Source organism: Diprion similis, chromosome 6, assembly GCF_021155765.1.
Source record: "Diprion similis isolate iyDipSimi1 chromosome 6, iyDipSimi1.1, whole genome shotgun sequence".
Classification (NCBI taxonomy): Eukaryota; Metazoa; Arthropoda; class Insecta; order Hymenoptera; family Diprionidae; genus Diprion; species Diprion similis.
The window spans coordinates 11,664,296-11,683,798 of NC_060110.1; the positions used below are offsets into that span (position 1 = coordinate 11,664,296).

The following is a 19,503-nucleotide window of genomic DNA, read 5'->3' on the forward strand; positions in this document are numbered from 1 at the left end:
TTACTCGGATAGCGGGTGTAAAGGTTTTTTTTTCTTTCTTTTCTTCACTCATTCAAATATGCATACCTTCAAAGGATATTCGTCCTGCTCTTCTCTATCCAAATGTCCAGCGACCGTTACATTTCCACTGAGTGCGTCAATAGAAAATTTGCCTCCTGGGTTCTCCGTAAAACTGTATGTTGCATTTGCATTCTGTCCGATGTCGAGGTCGGAACTGGTGATTCGAATTACAAATGATCCAATATCTGCGTTTTCCGTCACATTAACGCTGAACAAACGCGTAAATCTTGGAGGATTGTCATTTTTGTCTAAAATGGTTACTAAGACCGTAGCAGATCCCGTCAGTTGTGGCTCACCTTGATCTCGAGCTTCAACTACCAGCTCGTAGGAAGCAACCTATTAAAAATGTCGAGTTATTCAAATAATCATGTATCCGACGTGATTTTCGTGAACTTAGGTCTCGGTTTGTTGATTGGGCATTTAAAAGGATTGTTGAAATGGTCTTATACCTCTTCCCGATCCAATACCGCGTTTGTCTGAATTTCCCCACTATTTTCATCGATGATAAAAGATGCGTCGAAGTCGTCCACAAGATGGTAAGTCACCTGACCGTTTTCACCAGAATCGGCATCTTTGGCGGAGATTTTTGTCACGAATAAAGGGGGATATTCTTCTTCAGGCACAGTGGAATTGTAGATTGCAGCTTCCATAATCGGTGCATTGTCATTAGCGTCAGTGACGTTCACAAGAAGTTGAACAACACTTCGCAAAGCGGGTGTATCGGAATCACGCACTTCGACCCAAGCCTCATAATGAGGCGCCGTTTCGTAGTCAAATCCAGAAGCTACTAGAACCTGTTAGGCATTAGTGAAAGAAATTTGAAATATACTTCATCACACGATCACGGGGCAGAGATAAATTGTATAATATTTTTACATACCTCTCCAGTATGGGGTTCGATCCTCAGAGCTTCTCCAACATTGCCACCAGCCATTCCGAAGATCAAATTGCTAACCGCGCCAACTTTTGGTGTCGATGCACTCAATCGCACAATTATTCGACCTTCCGGCACATCTTCTGGCAAAGTGAACCGCGTGGTAACCGTGGATCTAAAACTAGGAAACAATTGTCTCTCCCAGAGATGAATAACCAAATCAGCGGTAACCGATCTGGGATCTACTCCACAATCGGAGGCTTGGATCTGGAGTTGATACGTTGTTTCACCGCCGGCCAACTCTTGCGTTGCTCTAATGACACCGCTGTGAGGATCGATGTTGAAGCGTTTCGAATCTTCACCCTGTAACCCGTACACAATTCGCGAGTTCTCACCTTCGTCATCGTCGACGGCTTGGGCTCCGAAAACGAAGTCACCTTTGGAAAATAAATAAACAATATATATGTAGATTGTAGTTAGTGAAAGCGAAATATCAACATGTAGCTGGGAATTATTACATTGGAAATGTAGAACCTACCTGGTTTAGTTGCGTCTGGGACATACGCGGTGTATCTGGGGCTTGAAAACCTTGGGGCATTATCGTTTAGGTCTTCAACAAGTATCGTCAGATTGACGGCTGCAGCCCTTGGTTCTGTGGGACTCGAATCTTGAGCTACTAGTGTTAGATGATAGACGGGTGTTTGTTCGCGGTCTAGTGGCACCAAGGTGGTCACTTCCCCAGTATCAGAGTCCACCGAAAATCTCTCGGCTTTCTCACCTAGTAGACTATATCTGTGTACAATGATTTAACATTACATATAGCACGTTGTTGAAGTAGGTAATGGGCTGGGATTAAAAATGTGAATCTTGCCAACTCACCGAATTCTTGCATTGAGGCCTTCGTCTTTGTCGGACGCGGATGGTTTCGCGACCCAAGCTCCAGCTGACAAATTTTCGGTAACGGAAGCCTGATAACCTTGTCTAGCGAACTCGGGGCTGTGATCGTTCACGTCCAAAACCACGATCTTGATGATTCCCGAACCGGTTAAGGGTGGAGAACCTGAAGCGAGAAGATATTCAGTTGAATTATATTGAATAACAAAAAGTCATAATTCATTTGGTGATTATACACATTAGAGGTAGACAACAGAAGTTAAAACCTTCATCGTTATATACATTGTCATTATATGTACAATTTTTCTTTCTATAGAGGAAAAGCATCGGCATTTAAAACGTTTGAAATATGTTCTTCGCCTTACACCTTCATTCTGGATACATTACAAGATGTCGAAAAACTTGTTGAATTTCTCGGTAATTTTTGAACACTGAGTATATCGTGACGAGTCCTTTGCATGTATACGTGTACGTATGTATATGCTTAAGTATCGAGAACCATGGGATTGCGTGCGATCGTATGTGTACGTATGGTCATAATCCAGAATGAGTTAGTGCCTTGCCTAACAACGATAGACAGACCGAGAGAGAAAAACACTCACGCGCGAAGAGGCGAGAACTGCGAGGGCGAGAGGTTGAAAAGGCGAGAGGAAGGGAGATAAGGAGATAGAGATTGAGAGAGATGCGGATGAGGCGGAGGAAGGAGGAACGAAGCCAACCCTGTGAGAGAAAGAGAAATAAAGAAGAAGACGGCAGGTACCGCTGGCGTGGCGTGGACCATGTCCATACTCATGGAGTTGGATCACAGCGGGGAGTTGTTATAAGTTCCCATAGAAAGTTGACAAAGTGCTGTCCGTTGCCTAACTTAAGTACGTACTTTACGGTTGGCATCCGTTAGTGGCACTGCATCTACATATGTTGGAAAATTAATAGGGTAAGGCGAGCGGTTTATTATTAAATGATGAGGAATTTTTCAGCAAAATTGTTCATCGCATTGTTCTCGATTCTTCATTGCCAGAAGACGATCAACGCGTTAGTTTTAATCCAAAGATAAAATCGCTCGAGCTAGTCATTTCGATAATATCATAACGCATCGTCTGTCTGTGCGTGCGCGATATGTAATACCCGTTCTCATACCTACTTCAGTTCAGCGTATTCAGCGTGCGAATCTACAAGGTTGATTACTTTTGCCGGAGATTTCAATTCATATATAAATGCTTGCTATTGCGGCACCGTGCGGAATAGTAGCGTCCGAGGCACCTTGCGCATGCGGAAGACATCAATATCTGATCGATGAACAGAGCCAACGTGCAACTGATGACGACTGCCATTGCAATAAATCGAATAAATAATGACTCCGCGGTATCCCCGGCACGTGGTAGTGTCTCTCCGCAAATTCCAAGTCTATCATGCAGCGAGGAAGTCAAGCTTGCTAAGGCAACGGGACACTGTTCCTTATCGACTCTGTTCGTTCCTTCGTTCTTAAGGCTAGCCTGGTTCAATTAAGTAAACGAGCTCGACAGAGTCAGTCAGTTACTCCGTATTCGATTGGTATAAGATTGTCGTACGTCTATGTGGTAGATATAGCTGCATGTGCCTATGTACATACGTTTGGAAATGAAACTGTACTGATAAATCTATTATAATTAACCATTGTTCCTCAACTTTAAGGAGAAATTGAAAATTACTCACGGTAACGTAAATTTCATACATTTACTTCGAAGCGATTATGGTTGAGGAACGTGAATGATAGTTGGCACGTTGCAGGTGCCAGTTATTATCAGTTTCATTCGTCTAAAAAGCGGTTTTACGAGGATGATCAGTACTTGACGTAAATATGCATTGTATCTATCTATCCAGAATCTTGAAACGACGTTTATTTAACCAGCCTTAGCACTTCGGTGACAAGTGACATTACTCCGTGTAATACATTGTGCATATCATAGACCGAGATTATACAGAGACTTCAAGGGGTACAAATACCGCAAAGCAAAGCTTGTCTCTACTACGCTATCGTTTACACGCGCACGCCGAGGTGGAAAACACAGTCGAGAGACGAGATCTCATAGCGATTCCTCGCAAAGTACGCCGCGGTGTGGGTATGACAAATTCATCTGTGATTAGCCCCGTGCTGTGACCACACGTACAGCAAATCCCTCAGTCGTCGCTTGCGTACCAACGTACGATTACAGAGCCGGCAGAATTTTATACAAAGGGAAAAAGGGAAAAAGGAAGAAAGTAAAAATTGCCGACTATACCGGGGCACTTAATGTCTAAACTAGTCGTCGAGGAAACGAATGGTCGTGTGTCATTTTTCACGGGGACAATGCAACGCAACGCAACGCAACGCAAACGCAACGTTGCGTCGCGACTGTGACTCTCACGATACCCTTACAGGTATAATAATCGCTTGGTCGTTGAGTCGAAGTTATTATCAGCCAGAGTGAACACAAGGTGCACTGTGTATATACTATGTAGGTATTCGAAGTTCAGCTATCTCCCGCGAGGCTATGCATCTCGTAGGATGATATTAATCGGTTGCTCTGAATGGTTTAACGTGTACTTTGCAGCTGTCTATCCGTCTATCCGTCTGTCTGTCTGTCTGTCTGTCTGTCCATCGGTCGGTTGGACCCAGTGGCAATCGAATAAAGTAAAGGCCTCTCGCGACGAGCAGACGTAGGCATTACCTATATGCGAATACGAGTTTGTTCACATTCTACTGGATGCGAAGCCGTTCAACGAACATTATTGCAATGGGCTTAATGCTGTGTTTTCCACGTGCACACCCGTGAATAGTGTGTGCAAAGACTTGTGCAAAGTGCAATCACACGTCGGTTCAAATCGGATTCGGTACAATTCCCCAACAGTGTACTTAAAGAAGGTGGGAGAGGGTTGGGCGGGTGTAATAGTGCGGTGATATACTTTTATCATTCGATTGGATGTAGGGGTACGTATGTGATTGAAATAAGAGGTAACTATTTGTGATGCCGCGTTATTTCAGGTCGTTATCGCTTTCTCGTCGACGATTTCAATAAACTCGGGTTGATACTGCACGGAATGCAAATGGCAATTGTGATTCCGAGGAGATTGAGAGGAAGAGAGAGAGAGAAAGAGAATAAAAGAGCATGTGTGCTGGAAGACAGACGTGAGTAGGGTGGGGCAAAACGAAAGGGAATAAACGAAAAATAAGTGACGGCGTATAAGTACCCCCATGGTGACAATCGGGAAGAAAAAGGCGCGAGAGAGTCCAGCCGTTGATAAATATAAAACTCTTAAGGAAAAACAACGACGTTTCGTTACCTCCGTCATCTCACGAGTCGCTGCGAGAGGTCGCACTAGCGAAGACTGCAGCAAAGGTGCAGAGAATCGAATTCTACTGTTTACGCTGGCGGCCAGCCAGAAAGTTCCCTCTCTTTAAGGTATAAGTGACGACCAGGCATCGGTAAGGTCGGCTTGACTTTCGGCGTTTGGTCACAGACCGCTACGCCTACGGGCCACAAGCTGTGAAAGAAAAAGAGAGGAACCGAAAAGCTGCGAGACCGAGAGAGAGAGAGAGTGAGAGAGAGAGCGGGATGAAGAGAGAAATAGCTTGGTCCAAGTTTAACACGGAGCAAAGCAAGTGGATGTGTGGGTGAAAGAAAAGGGGAATCCGTGCCTCTTTGCCTCTGTCGGGCACAACCGTAGTTTTAATTTATTGAACCTTTGTTAATTTGAATATTATGATTTATGGTATTGTTACGACTGCCCTGCTGCCTCAGCCACTGCAGAGCAGTCAGTCGGTAACTAGTAAGCACTAACCAACGGAAAGAACGAGCTTGCAGAACGGATTGGACCCACGCGGCTGAAGCTGTGATGTTCATTCAAATAAGGTAGTGAAGTCCGAAAACCAAAATTTTGTGAAATACCTTGAACCCCCAATACTTTCATCCAATTATAAGAATAAAACTGAAGTGTGTTTTTCTATTTCCAAAAAGTTCGGCTGCTAACTCTGGCTGTTAGCTTCAGCTTTATATTGGACCCCAGGTCGGTCACAACGATTTACGAGGGTTATCAGGTTTCGCGTTCGTACCTCCTGCTAATATACTTTTACTAACCAGATTTTGTCATATAATACGTATGCAGTACGAAAGCTCTCTCTCTCCTTCCCAAATCTCATCTCTTGCTCTTGTCTTTTCCATAGAATTTACTCTCGAGGTGTAAGAATCCTGGTGATCTTTATGATTCATATGGAGATGAGGTTTCAACGGTATTTTCAACTATCCTTAGCGGCGTTGATACGTATGTGCAATTCGTGGTGATTGAGATTATTTTCAAATTCAATTATTTTACATCCAAATGAATAATGCAATGATAATAGAGGTATGCTTGAAGTTGAAAACTGCGATGCGAATATAATATAGTCGTTGAGTTGGGGGCATTTTTTTTTTTTTTTGTCAAGATCAATTTGACCGTTTCTAAAACCCGGCCTATTAAGGAGACGTACGCTCGTCTGCGCTCAAATTTCATCTGATTTCACGAGCGCGCGAACCTTTGTGTTTGACCGTACAAAACCCTATAGCTCCAATCCCCTATTCACCGCAGCCACCTTCGGTTCTTTAGCTCTTTCGCTCCGCATGGCTGCGACGTGAAAACGAAATGATTATTTCCGAAAGAATAACCGTGCTCGAAGTAAATGAAAGCTCGTACACCTCCAAGTTAATACCAACGAAGGTCACGAGTCGTTAAGGGGGCACATCGGAGTAAAATATTTTAGAAGTCCAAGTTCTTTTTATTTGCGTTTCTGACAGTTTCAAGTATGAAGAATATTGTGTGTGAATTCCGCAGTGAAATCTGAAGAATTGTAGTAACTGCGGCCGATTCGTCAAACTTTAAACTTGATTTTCTCGAAACTACATTTTCGAGTCCGTGCTTAGGATATCTCGAAAACAACACGACCAATTTTTTCCAAATTTGGATATAATGTTTTTGTACACTTTGTCTCGTTCGCTGATTATGGTTTTTTTTAGGACAATTATTTATTTGTTTATGGTCCAAAAAAAGTGTTAGATTCAGGCCGGAAAACGAAGGTTAAAGTCGAAACATCGACCGTTTCGATGTAAAAAAAAAAAAAATCTTTACGCAGTGAGTGACTCAATATATTATATTTCAAAATTCTCTTGGAATTTTTTATTTTCGGTCAACCGATAGTCCAAAATCCTAGGCACCGCAAACCGTGTCAGTACGGAACATGTTTTACACCGACTACTGTAACAACGCTACGAGTGGATAAATTTTGATGAAAAAATTACCGAATATACCTTAATATATAAACTTTAAAATAAAAAAGAACGGATGGAATCGAATTAACAGTTTTTTAGATGAAAATTCTCAAAATTCGTCTATTTTTCTAGCCATCTACTCGGATGTGCCATCTTAATGAGAGTTTTTAATTTCAAGTTTTCAACGCCTTCAGAGTCTCATTTGCCATGTGGATTATATTCGTATTTCGCGCAGGGTCAGATGTCCTTTTATTGATGGTTAATTTTACTTATTTGCAAAAATTATTGCCCGTCATCTCTGTTGACCAAGATAAGTTCGTCGTTATTTTCAAATGAAAGAATAACGATGCATTTAGATTTAATGTCAAAAGTCAGATACGATAGAAAAATATGAGTTTCTCGATTGATTTTATTACCACCGCACATCGAGACGAGAGTTCTACGATATTGGACACACGCAGGCGCGTTACACTGCATAGTTCGGAGTTACGAGGTCCATCCAGTCTGTGGCAAACTTCAGCGTGGGTCACATCCCTGGGTCTGGACCAAATTTCATGCCGAGTATCTCAGGGCGGCATGGCAGTGCGCACAAGTTCCGTTATAGTGCTGAGCGAACGAACTCAGAGAAGAAGAACCAAGTCCCATTGTTAGCCTCACCGGCCCAATTTTCTTGTCAGAGATAAAATTTCTGCCTTTCTCTGATTCTCTTTTCTTCTTATGTTTCTCTATCTTCTTCTTGCCTTTACGATATGTATGTATGTGTGTACATTATTGTACATACCTACCACTATCCTCTGTCTGTATATCTACCATATATAATATAAATGGCTAGGATATATCCAATTGCGGAGAGCTTTGCGCATCAAAGCCATTCGCTTCACTCCTATATTCTCAAGCCTAGGCATGGACATTATCGTGGGACAATGCACACGCACGTCAACTCGTACGTGTATAATATACGTGTCGTACATACGGGGTGTCTCGGTTGGCGCTCGTGCCCGGCGGGTAATTTGATTGGAACGCGCGGCGAAGTAACTTGATCGAGTTAACGGATCGCGAGGTGTTTAGGGAGTTTATTGGAAATTACAGAGCTCCGGGCTACGAAGAAATTTACTTTATTTTATATATGTATACTTGTTTATATCGTTGCTCTGGTGTGGTCTTGATCCACACGTCTTACGCGTATATTAAAGTTGGAGTTCGAGACGGGGATGGGTGGGATCGATTAAATTGCGATGAAACGCCAGACGTTTGATTCCCGATCTTCGCGTGCCGACGAAAAGAGAAATTAGTATACCAACGGCGGCGGCCCAATTTTGTCGTCACGAATTTCTCAGTTTGCAATTTTAATAAAACCCCCCCGACGCAGACCGCGGCTGTTCGTTTTCGCTAACTTAATTCGCCGCATCTCGATGCGCATTATAGGTGCATATATCAAAAACAAGGTCCAAAGATCAAACGAAGCTAATCAAATTTTTTTCCTCTATAAGACAAAAAATGAAATGCAGTTTTTACACGCTCGCGTCTAGAATGTGAAATTTCAAAGAAGACTTCGGAACAAAGGGGCAAAAAGACGGCGAAGAGAAGGAGGAAGAAGAAGACGAAGAAGAAGAAAAAGAAAAAGGAGTCGCACGATACAAACATATATCGCAAACGATAAGTGATTCTCGAATGACGCTCTACCGCGATATCTCTTGCCCCGTTATCGTGACGATATCGCTGTGTACTCGGTGAAAACAATTAATTTGAATTTCAAATAGTACGACACCCTTTGTAGCGCATGGCGTTCACGGACTCGTTAATACTCGATTTATAAGATGCCCTCCGAGAGGACGGACGCACACGGCTCCTGCTGAAGGAGTCGAACGCTGGCTGCAGCGGTCCTTCTTCCATTCCGTTGTCGGAGGATTGGCTGCACGAGAAATGAAACTGAAAGTAGCCGCGAGGTATACCTTTGCAGCATGAAAGACGGCGCGGCGCGGCCGCAAGAAAAGGACAGATCTGACGGTAGAAACCCACGGATGAATTCTGTGACAGCATAATAAGGCCAGCGAGGCAAATCTTCTATGCTCCCCCCGCACCTCCCCCGTCGGCTCTGGCTCTGCAGATTGCGTCTGTGCGGCGGAATTGAAGGATGTACGTACCCTGGGTGTCTGTGTATGTGTCTTCCCTTACCTCGCTGAGCCAGCTAGCAACTATGCAATAACATACCGCAGTATGCGCTCTGTAGCTAATGATATGTACGGAAGGATATTCAACTCGGACGGTTTACGGGGTCTCCTTGGTTCCGATATCCGCCATTCTTTCTTGCAATTAGACTGATTCAGCTTGCCGGGTTTCCCCGCCCCTCCATACCCTCAACCTCCATCGTCGTCTTATCTATGCAGGCGCTTACCAATTATTAGACGATCGCTATTAGAGGTTCAGTTCGTAAGCATGATATTTGCGGGTCGTGACTAATTGGTTCTTCGCGGTTATCGTCGGTGGCCTACAATTTGCTACGGATACACGTACCGTTAGTACCCTGATCTAAGATTCCTCTTCCCGATTATCAATTCTTTTCAACTACATAGTTTCATTTCAAAGTACCTCATTTGATTAGCTTCGCGTTCTTTAGGCTTTAGCGTTATACCCCCTGCTTCGTCCTGAGCAGCTCAACCTGTAATACTAACCGATTACATACTTCGTATTCTCAGAATTTTTCAACACTCTGTATTCGTGCGGTAAATTGCAGTGGATCATATTTTTTTACGTGAAAGAAGTTTAGATGCAATTCGTAGAGTGAAAAATTTATTGAAACAAAAATATGTTCATCGGGTATTGTATATATACTTACAATAAAATGTTAACATAAGTCGAAGTACTTTTAATTAATTACCAACTAGGTATAAATATTAGACATCGTAGATGGAATGGGCGCAGAGAATTGAGTCAACTGTCAAAGTCTAATGTTGATACCATCCAGGTTTCATAGTAATGAGTTCATTCGGTCATCGATATTATTATAGATTCGTTTTACCTCGGTGAAGATTAAATGCAATAAAGCGGCAAAAATTTAGTTTATGGATGTGTTTGTGTGTGAGCATCGGAACCCTTTCTAGCTTACGTATACATTAACGGAAGAAAACCCTGTCACCGCGAGATTTATTCCCGGCCTCGAGACAATTATTTAGAAAATTGCACTTCAACATGCATGATAAACGACTGAAGCGCCAGTTACACAGATATAGTTTAGACCTTGTAAATTAAGTTCAAGAAACAATTGAAAGCTTCCTTTAGGCATCAAAATTGCCGCCACTGGCAAAGGCAAAGGCAATAACAATAATCAATTATTTTCCGTCAAGTGTATTATTTAGTACAGGGTAAAAGACGGGTTAGCAAGTAAATCTCTAGAAATCAAAGCTCAATCGCACACAAGCCCTTAACTCTGAAGCGAACAGGAGGAATTTTTGTACCCGAGAGTTTAACGCTTCAAACCGTGCATTAACCAGTTTCGACGTGATAAAAATTGATCGCAATTGTATTTTTGGATGCGGATCAAAATCAGATTCACTCTTGTTCCAAATCTCATCGTTATCTGAGGTTAAAACTCCAAATTTTCAAAATTTATAATATCGAAACTTACCGGTGATTTAAATATCAGACGGATCTGATTTTTAAAAGCTTCTAAGGGTAATCGTATTATGTCTTCTGCATATTTTCTCTCATCGATTATTCGAGATTTTCATTCTTAGGTAATACGAAATATTTTTTTGAAAGCTTAACGATCTGAAATCCGAGCATTCGGAGTCTTCACAGTAATGAGATTTGACTCTCTTCTGACCATTCCAAACAGATTGTTAGGGTACCAGTTCCTTCCTGGATTAATCGATACATAGAAGGTATTGTTACCTCTGAGCGTAAATACACGACTGACTTCATCCCTTTGACATCCTCCTTGGCGGGTATTCGGCAAATAAAAGCTTCGAGTGATATCACTCCCATGACCAACTTGTGCATTAATTCGTCCATGTAGGAAGATGTGGGCTGCATGCATCTTTTGTGTACTCGTGTGTATGCCAATGAGGCAAGCCGCGTCGCGCGCGCTATTAGCGTCACCTCGCGACGACGCTCGTTGAATCTCTTGGTGCATCGCGTCGCTCCGGTCGTAACTTGGTGCTGGAAGAAGGAGTCGGCGTCCGGGGACCAGGCACTAAGCGAGAGGAGGCCCGTATTGAGAAGCGATGAACGCAACTTGACGGCGACCTTGTGCTGTCGGGCCAGTCGCCATTGTTCCGCGCGAAACGCCTCCATCAGAAAATTCAAACCCCATACGCCCGCACTTCGTCCTATCGCGGTAAAATACGGCGGTGGCAAACCGTTTTCGTTTCACTTCGTGATCAACTGTTGTAGATCATCTCTTGTGCGTGCATTCTTCATACAGCGTGTAGTTCTTCCCTGACGTAGATGTACCGAGAAATCAAGGAAGACCAGGAGGGAGAGGAAGGTTATCACATCTTCTTGTCACATCGCCAATCAGGCGAGGTCACTTTTTGTCGCGGAATAACGGATTGATTAACCAGCGACAGTTGTGGTCAGTTTGTTAGCCTGGCAGTGGAAGATTGAGAGGAACATATAACGTTCGTACTGTAACGCATTTATAGGATAAATATCACCTTTTACAGCTGATGCGGTGAGTCAGGATCCATTCAAAATTTACTAAATTCTATAACAATATCCCGTTTTGATTACGCACGCGTTCAATGCATAAAAATGACAAGCAGACTTGACACTCTACAATTTGGCGACGAAACTAGCGAGTTGAAAAATTCTTTACACCAAGTCCTGAAATACGCCAACTGGTTTCAACGAAACCGCGAGCAACTTCTTGGAAAACTGGATTGGTGGCGTTAGTTAACATGGTTTTTCCAATAAATAACTCGACAGTTTTATTACAGCAATTTACTTGTCTTTCAAAGTGTATAATCGGTTAATCGTAACGATTGTCTGTGGAACGGTGCTTCTCAGAGTCGGGTGCTGCACTCAAAGTGTAAAAGGGTTCGACGTATATGTGCAGGTATAATAGAGTACCATATACTCCGTTCAGCGAAATATTCTAAAATTATCCACTTTTGGACCAAACCAAAGACTTCTTAACTGATTTTTTCTTCCTTATTCTTCAGCTTTTACACTCGACTTGTAGATTCCAAGAAGAATTCGTTGCATGAACGAATGATAGGTATTCTCTGTATCGTTGGCCCGACTTAGTATTATGACATCGTAGTGAAATATTTGTACAAACAAATTCCATCGATTACCTTGAGACATTATATTGCTTGTTTTACTTCGACTGCGGCGTCACAAGTCATGCAGCTGCGAGAGACAATAACTCGGAAATTATACAACTGTTATAGGCACTTGAGAAGATTATATACAGCGAAGCAATAGTCCGTTATAAAAGGAAAAAATCCCTTCCCAAGTGAAACTAACATTGCCTCGTTAAATAATTCATTTGAAATTTGAACGGTTAAACGATTTGGTTCGTACATGGTTGCATATTACATTTTATTTCAACGCCAATAAAAGAGAGTAACGATCCTAAGGTTCGAATAAAGTACATATACATAGACGTACTATAGCATACAATAATGCAAGGAGGGTTCGGGATCGACCGACGCACGTATGTAAACGTATGTACATGCCTACACAATGGGTTTCAAAAGAAGAAGAATAAAGCGGAACAAGAAGAGATGTGCCTAAGGAGTGGAGGATCACGGGACCGCGAGGCGCTTGGTGCCGTGGTGAACGATTATCATAATCGCGCGTCACAACTCTGGAGGCCGGCGTCTTGCGAGATGGTAGGAACTTCGACTCTTGGGGTGTGACGACGACGCCGAGGCGCCCCGGCGCTGAGTCCCAGTCCCCGACACCCCGTTGACTTCGTATTCCTCTCTATCAATAGTCGATTATTCAAATTCGCCACCATATCTATTTATATATGTATATGTATATTATATAGACCAATTGGAATAGTTGTTATGTAATTTGTAGCTCTGTGACGAATATTCGCTCGTTTAAATCTGGGCCTATATAATATAATACGATCGAGATGAGGCCCTTCTCGGTGATTATCATACTTGCACGTCACGACTATGCATAGCATGCATTATTATCGAAGACTAGTCAGAAATGGGCCCCCGCGCATCCTTCTTCTGGGGTGTGACTGTGCCCGGCGTCGTTGATACCCTCACGATCTTCACCTGCAGCCTCGTATCCGGTGTCGAGTACAAGATTCTTGTTACTTCGATATACATGCAGTTATACCTGTAGATATACGTACCCGCACGCCCGGGTGCGTCGGTGATCTTTTGGATCTCGGAGCTGAACGATCGGCCCCGCGAGGCTCAATTCTTTCAAGGGTTTAAGCCAAGTACCCGCCGCCGCGCCTCGTCGGGGGCGAAAATAAGCTTTCGGGATACTCGGGTAATTAATGTCGTCGAGTGAGGACGAAATTACGGAATTCAACGCCGGCATATAAAGTGGCCGCCCGCGGGGCACGCTGGATATCGCCGATGCTTATACCTACATACGTATGATACGCATGTACGTATCTACGTTATACATACGTCGGGCTTACACCGTATGTGCATGTGCATGTGCATGTGCACGTACAAGCAAGGCGTTTATGTGTATAAGTGCGGTAAGTGCTAGTAGGTAGGGTAGGTACTGTTCGCTACGATCGAACCCACTTTGTCTCTTCGGAATTCAGATGCCTACATACCATCGTTGCAGCTCGCCCGGTCTTACCTCCTGCATCCCACGTCCAGCTGATGTTGGTGTGTACGGTGTGTACGCAACGTGTAAGTTATATATACAGTATACACGTTTACATACGAATTCACGCGCCTCCACGCACACTTTGGATACGAGTGTACGTGTGTGGTAACACGAATACGGCAAACAACCAATCACGCGCGTCGTTGTAGCGGACGCATTCGCTGGTAACTTCGAAGTAGCGAAGGTTCCGAACTGATCTGCTATTTACAATTTGGAATTGATCGTTTTACTTTTATTCTTAAACTTTGCAAGTCAATCGCGGTTGGAATGAAATTTGCAATGTTTAATTTTGTAGGAATTGTATATATTTTACCTCGCGCATGAGATTATTTCGCGGAATATATGTATGCAGTCATGGTTAATTTTATATTTCGTATAATACGCTGTGTACTTGAGAAGTTGGGTTACTTTTTATTTTATTTTATTTTATTTGTTTACCCTTGCCATCGAGATGATGAAGAGCGGGTATAAGCGTGCCGAGTAATGCCTACGTATGTATGTATAAAGAGTGGACCAGTCAAAACAGCTGGAATCGCCTTGGGATAAATTGGGATCATCCGAAAGTAAGAAGAATCTACTGGTAGTAAATACTACACAGAAATAATGAACAATGATCTGTTATGTTGTAACATCTTTACGTAGATAATAAGATATTTCGTTTTTTCTTCCTTTCCTTTGGATTTTTTTTCTTTTATTTTTTATTTTCAACGTGACTTCATTACTCCGTGATTATCGTTGAGCACGTCAAAGAATACAAGTCGACGGGAGCATTAAAGTCGATCGCAACGTTTTCAATCGACGGATTGCAACAATAAGACGCGTATAACTGGTTCCTTAACCCGAGCGACAGCTCTGCACGGGTATAATCTTTCCATTTAACGATGTTTCTGAAATTCAACTTCTCAGGTCTGTTCTAACATTTGAAAGAGTGCCAATTATATGCATTTGTGTCTGCCTAAACGGTGGTTAAATCTTTGAATGCATAATGCGGGGTTTGCAGTGGGTTTCAGCTATATGTGTAACGTTCGGATGTTAAATATTATATAGCTGTGGCAAACTGTTTCTCTTACAATATAAAATGCTGTGGAAGTAATGGCTATTATAGGTGCATATGTTACCCGTAAACGTTTCTGACTCACGTGTACGTGTGCAGGTCAAGTACCAAGTTTTCGGAATCCAATCGTGCATTTCAACGAATCACAGCCCAAATTAACGTTCCGGAATTAAACGTTCGAGAATAATTATATATTGTCAATATTATAATTCTTCAACCTTCGATGATGAATGAAATTCGGCAATGTCAGAATTGCCGGAAATAAAGAGGTTGCTCTTCCTTATCACGTATTCAACACGATCCATTATATTATACATACATACTAATAAATGGCAGTGAATCGATCAATTGGCATCGTTTATATAATTGCAGACCACCACTGTAGGATTATAATTAGGCTTTGTTTTATTCATTTATTTTCTGTATATTTCTTTCTTTTGCCAGACGTTTCAATCATGCGTAATAACAGGGTGTTCAAATACTATACCCAATGTTGAGGAGGAACGGCACAATAAAAAAGAACTAGTGATAATAATAATAATAATAATAATTGAAAAACAAAAAAATTAAACGAAAAAAAAAACAGTTGGAGCAAATACTGAGCATTTAAATATCAATCTATCCACGTTCTCTGTCGCGAAATAAAACAAGTGTATGAATTTAGAAAGTGATTTATTCTTTTATCGACGCGTTATACACCGACCCAGCACTTTTTTTAAAACTTTCCTTATCGAGGCCTTTGATTGGTCTCGCGTGTCGTTCGTACCTATCGCTGCACTGCACGCAGCTAAGAATAATATGAGAACTCGTATCGGTCGCCGCGAGGTTTGATGCACAGATAATCCGTGAGTCGGGGCCGAGTGAGTAGGTACCTACCTTATACCTTATACCTTACGCCTTATTCTGTATCCACTCGCGGTCCAACTTGGACCGCATGCTCTCTTCCATCGCTTCGTTAAGGCTATGTTCACGCCGCTAACCGCATGCAGCTCTAGCCTCCGTATCGAAGATCTTCAAAACAATTTACTCAGTGCAAGTGTTCACGCCGCAATCACGTATTACGCGGCTTTTTCTTCAAATTATCGCAGCTCGCTGAGGTCATTAGCTACAGGATTAAAATGCAATGAAAATTTGCGCGGATCTTTTTAAAAAATTTCCCGTCATGAGAATACTCATTTTTTATCACGTTGTATACGCCATTGTTCGCTTGTGGATTTAGCATTGTTTATGATCGTATTTCTCGTCGTCGAGCAACTACGCTCAAGCTCCTTTCAGACGCGTGTGCTCGAACCAATCGATCTCGTATCGGTCATTCCTAAGGTCAATCGGAGCTCTCTGGAGATTCTAATCGCGGAGGAACGGAGCGACCCAACTTCAAACCAAAGGGTGGTCCGGGGGCCAACCGAGGTATATAGACTCCTACCTCTACGTACACATATATGTATCTACGTGTCTATATATACACCTATATTCTAGCTTGGCTATAGAACGGACGCGGTAGGCGTCGGACGAGGTTGTCGTCGGTGTGAGGACAGCCTTAGGCTCGAGCCTTCGCAGTCCCGCATTCCTGTTTCCTCTATTGGTTTATTTTGTTTCGACCTCCGCGTGTCTCTATCTCCCATCTATATCTACGAGAGAGCCCACTCTGGCCGCGACTGTATCGCGCATGCGTGCATCACACGCCGGACGGTGGACACAGAGCGTAACTTGGCGGTAAGAGGTGAGGTGTTGGTGAGAAGGGCGGGAGGGATTCCCTTCCAGGAGTCCCTCCCCATATGCCTGTGATGCTTGACCAAGCATTGCACTTCGCGCGCCTCGTCCAACTGCAGCGTACTTCAACCGAGAAGACAGGTTGCGGTAATGACCTTCATGCAATCGAATCGAACTACCGGCGGATGTGGGGAAAGGGAAAAATTCAACCCTTGAGAGTAAAGTTTCCGCATATCGAGTCGGGGTCGAAGGCCGCGGCGAGGGCAATCGATAACCCTCGTTAAAGAGTCGTCTTTTCTTCTTCTTCTCCTTCTTCGCTACCTCGAAACTGTACGACGCGGCGCGACGTATCCAATGACACTACACACTGCACCAGCGCGGGAGCAGTATGCTAATTCTTACGTGTACGACATCAAGCCACTCGCAACTCGCACCCATATAACCAACCTTCGGCTGTTTCTTTTATCTAAGACGGTCGGACAATCCGGCTAACAATGATCCGCGAAGTATCTCGGGTGGCAAGTGGTCGCAAACCGATGATCTCGAACGCGATAATGGCGGGTGACGCGCGTCCGGATGATGACAAGATCGTCAATAACCGTTGGGGAGGGACTTAGATATCTTTTATGGCTCCATGCTGACTTACCCGTGTCCATGGCGACCAGCGTCAGCGTATATTCTGGGACCATTTCTCTGTCCAGTGCCCGCAGCAGGAAGATATCTCCTGTGCTCGCGTTTATACGAAACAAATCCGTGTCCCCCTCCTTCAGGAAGTAACGAACTTGATCGTTGTATGGCGGGGTATCGGCGTCGTACGCCTTCACCTGGAACGGACGAGGGAACCAGTTATACCAAAAGGACTAATTCAGGGGCAAGTATTCATCTGCCACGTCGCTCTAAGCACAGCTGTTCTCGTAATACCGAGAAGTGGGTGGCACCAACTTAACAAAAAAATCCTTCTCCGCCTCGATATTTGAAAAACTCACCTGCATCACGAAGCCGCCTCCAGGCGGTACCATGTTTTCCATCACGTGCGCCAGGTAAGGAGTATCGAGGAAGACCGGCGCGTTGTCGTTTATGTCCAGCACCGAAATCGTCACTTCGGCCGTGTCGTCTCGCGAGGTTTCGCCAAGTTCGGTCGCGCAATCTTCTCCACGGATAGTCAGCAGGTACCTCGCCTTGCGTTCGAAGTTTAGATTTTTCGCGACCCTGATCACACCGCCATCCTCGGATACGGTGAAATCCCGGTTATCGTCACCAGCCGCAATACTGTAACGAACTCTACCGTTTGCACCCTCGTCCAGATCCGTCGCTGAAACCTGTAAAGGGTACCATATTTCACGTGAAATCGATTGAGACTGGGATACGCTTGTTACGTTCAAGTTTGCTTGCACGATCAGCACGAGAAGACCGAAAGATGGAACGTTTTTATTCTACTCTGAAACGGCGTCGAGACGTACCTGAAGAACACTGGCGCCTATGCTGGCGTTCTCTGCAACTGTCGCTGAGTATTGCCTCGGATCGAATATCGGGGAATTATCGTTTTCGTCGAGTACGGTAACGACGATGGTAGTAGAAGATGATTTAGGGGCTTCTCCTCTGTCCCTCGCCATCACCTCCAGCGTGTAGTTTGGCTTATGCTCGCGATCGAGAGCGCCGGAGACCCGGAGGAGACCATCAACTGCACCGAGACTGAAGGGAAGCTTGTGGTTCTCCTCGAGGCTGTACTCGACGTATCCGTTCCGACCTTCGTCACGGTCGACGGCCTTTATAGCCATCACCACGGTATTTGCCAGCGTGTTCTCCATTATGGTGGTTTGATTCGGTGAAATAAATTCTGGAGCAACGTCATTCACGTCCAGTAGTACCACGGTGACCTAGCAACAAGGATTGTATTTTTATTCATTCTTGTTTTCTATCCGATGGTCACTTTTACAGAGCGTTCTCACTTGTGTCACGGTAGTTATGCGTTTCGTCAATTGGGGGGAGAATGAGTTTACGGAGCTGCGTAATTAGTTGAAGAAAGAATTATTTTCCCACAGCAATGTACTTGTCTATATCTCTCGGCTTCTTCGGCAGTATCTTGTCAAAATACACTTGTAATTCTCATGTACTAGCAAGCTTATGGAACTACTGCCATATACTCGTCACCAATGTGTGTTTTAACGATATGCGTCTTATTGCTGAGTGAAGGCTAGATCAAGTAAAACTGTCGACGAGGAGTGACTCGAAAATGGAATTCTTCGACTGAATGCGAATCAGGAGTGGAGCCGAGCTGTTTAATTAGACTTGACGCACTACTCTCTGACTCTTCCCTAATTGGATGACGTCTAAATCCTTCATGAAATATCGTGAAATAGCAAAAGACCTGGTTTAACCATTTTATCACTTCGTCTTTCACATTCGCTCACCTGAACCGTAGATGACAGAGGTCGATAAGGTGGCTTCGGGCAGTCGGTGGCGCTCAGGACCAGATTATACAGCGGTCGCGTTTCGCGGTCCAACAATTTCCTGGTAAAGACCGTCCCGTTCAGGGCGACTCCGAAATCACCGTTTTCGTCGCCGCTGGCAATCGCGTAAACGATGTTTCCGTTGTCACCAGAATCCAAGTCCTGAGCACCCACCGATAACACCGGTGTACCAATCGTCGCGTTCTCCAGTACTTCTGCGGCGTGTGGGCCAGGCTCAAAAACCGGGGCATTGTCATTGAGGTCGATAACGTTGCAATAAACTGTCACGGTCGAGGATAAAGCCGGAAGTCCTCCGTCAGTCGCTTGAACGACGAGGATATAGTGTTGAACCTAAACGTAAGAGATAATTATAGTTTAACGCTAGGT

The 19,503-nt window shown here is 43.8% G+C and overlaps 1 protein-coding gene across 2 annotated transcripts in view; it reads right to left on the bottom strand.

Moving 5' to 3' along the window:
- LOC124407574 (cadherin-related tumor suppressor) overlaps positions 1-19,503 on the bottom strand; it is a 100,728-nt gene that overhangs the window by 7,474 nt on the left and 73,751 nt on the right. For both annotated transcript variants that reach the window (XM_046883837.1, XM_046883836.1), the window contains 9 exons: positions 19,078-19,467; positions 18,127-18,543; positions 17,653-17,985; positions 17,313-17,490; positions 1,814-1,994; positions 1,473-1,726; positions 941-1,371; positions 510-854; positions 67-396 (listed from right to left, as the gene is read on the bottom strand). In XM_046883837.1, coding sequence (XP_046739793.1) covers positions 67-396; positions 510-854; positions 941-1,371; positions 1,473-1,726; positions 1,814-1,994; positions 17,313-17,490; positions 17,653-17,985; positions 18,127-18,543; positions 19,078-19,467 — 2,859 coding nt within the window. The remainder of the gene's footprint in view (positions 1-66; positions 397-509; positions 855-940; positions 1,372-1,472; positions 1,727-1,813; positions 1,995-17,312; positions 17,491-17,652; positions 17,986-18,126; positions 18,544-19,077; positions 19,468-19,503) is intronic.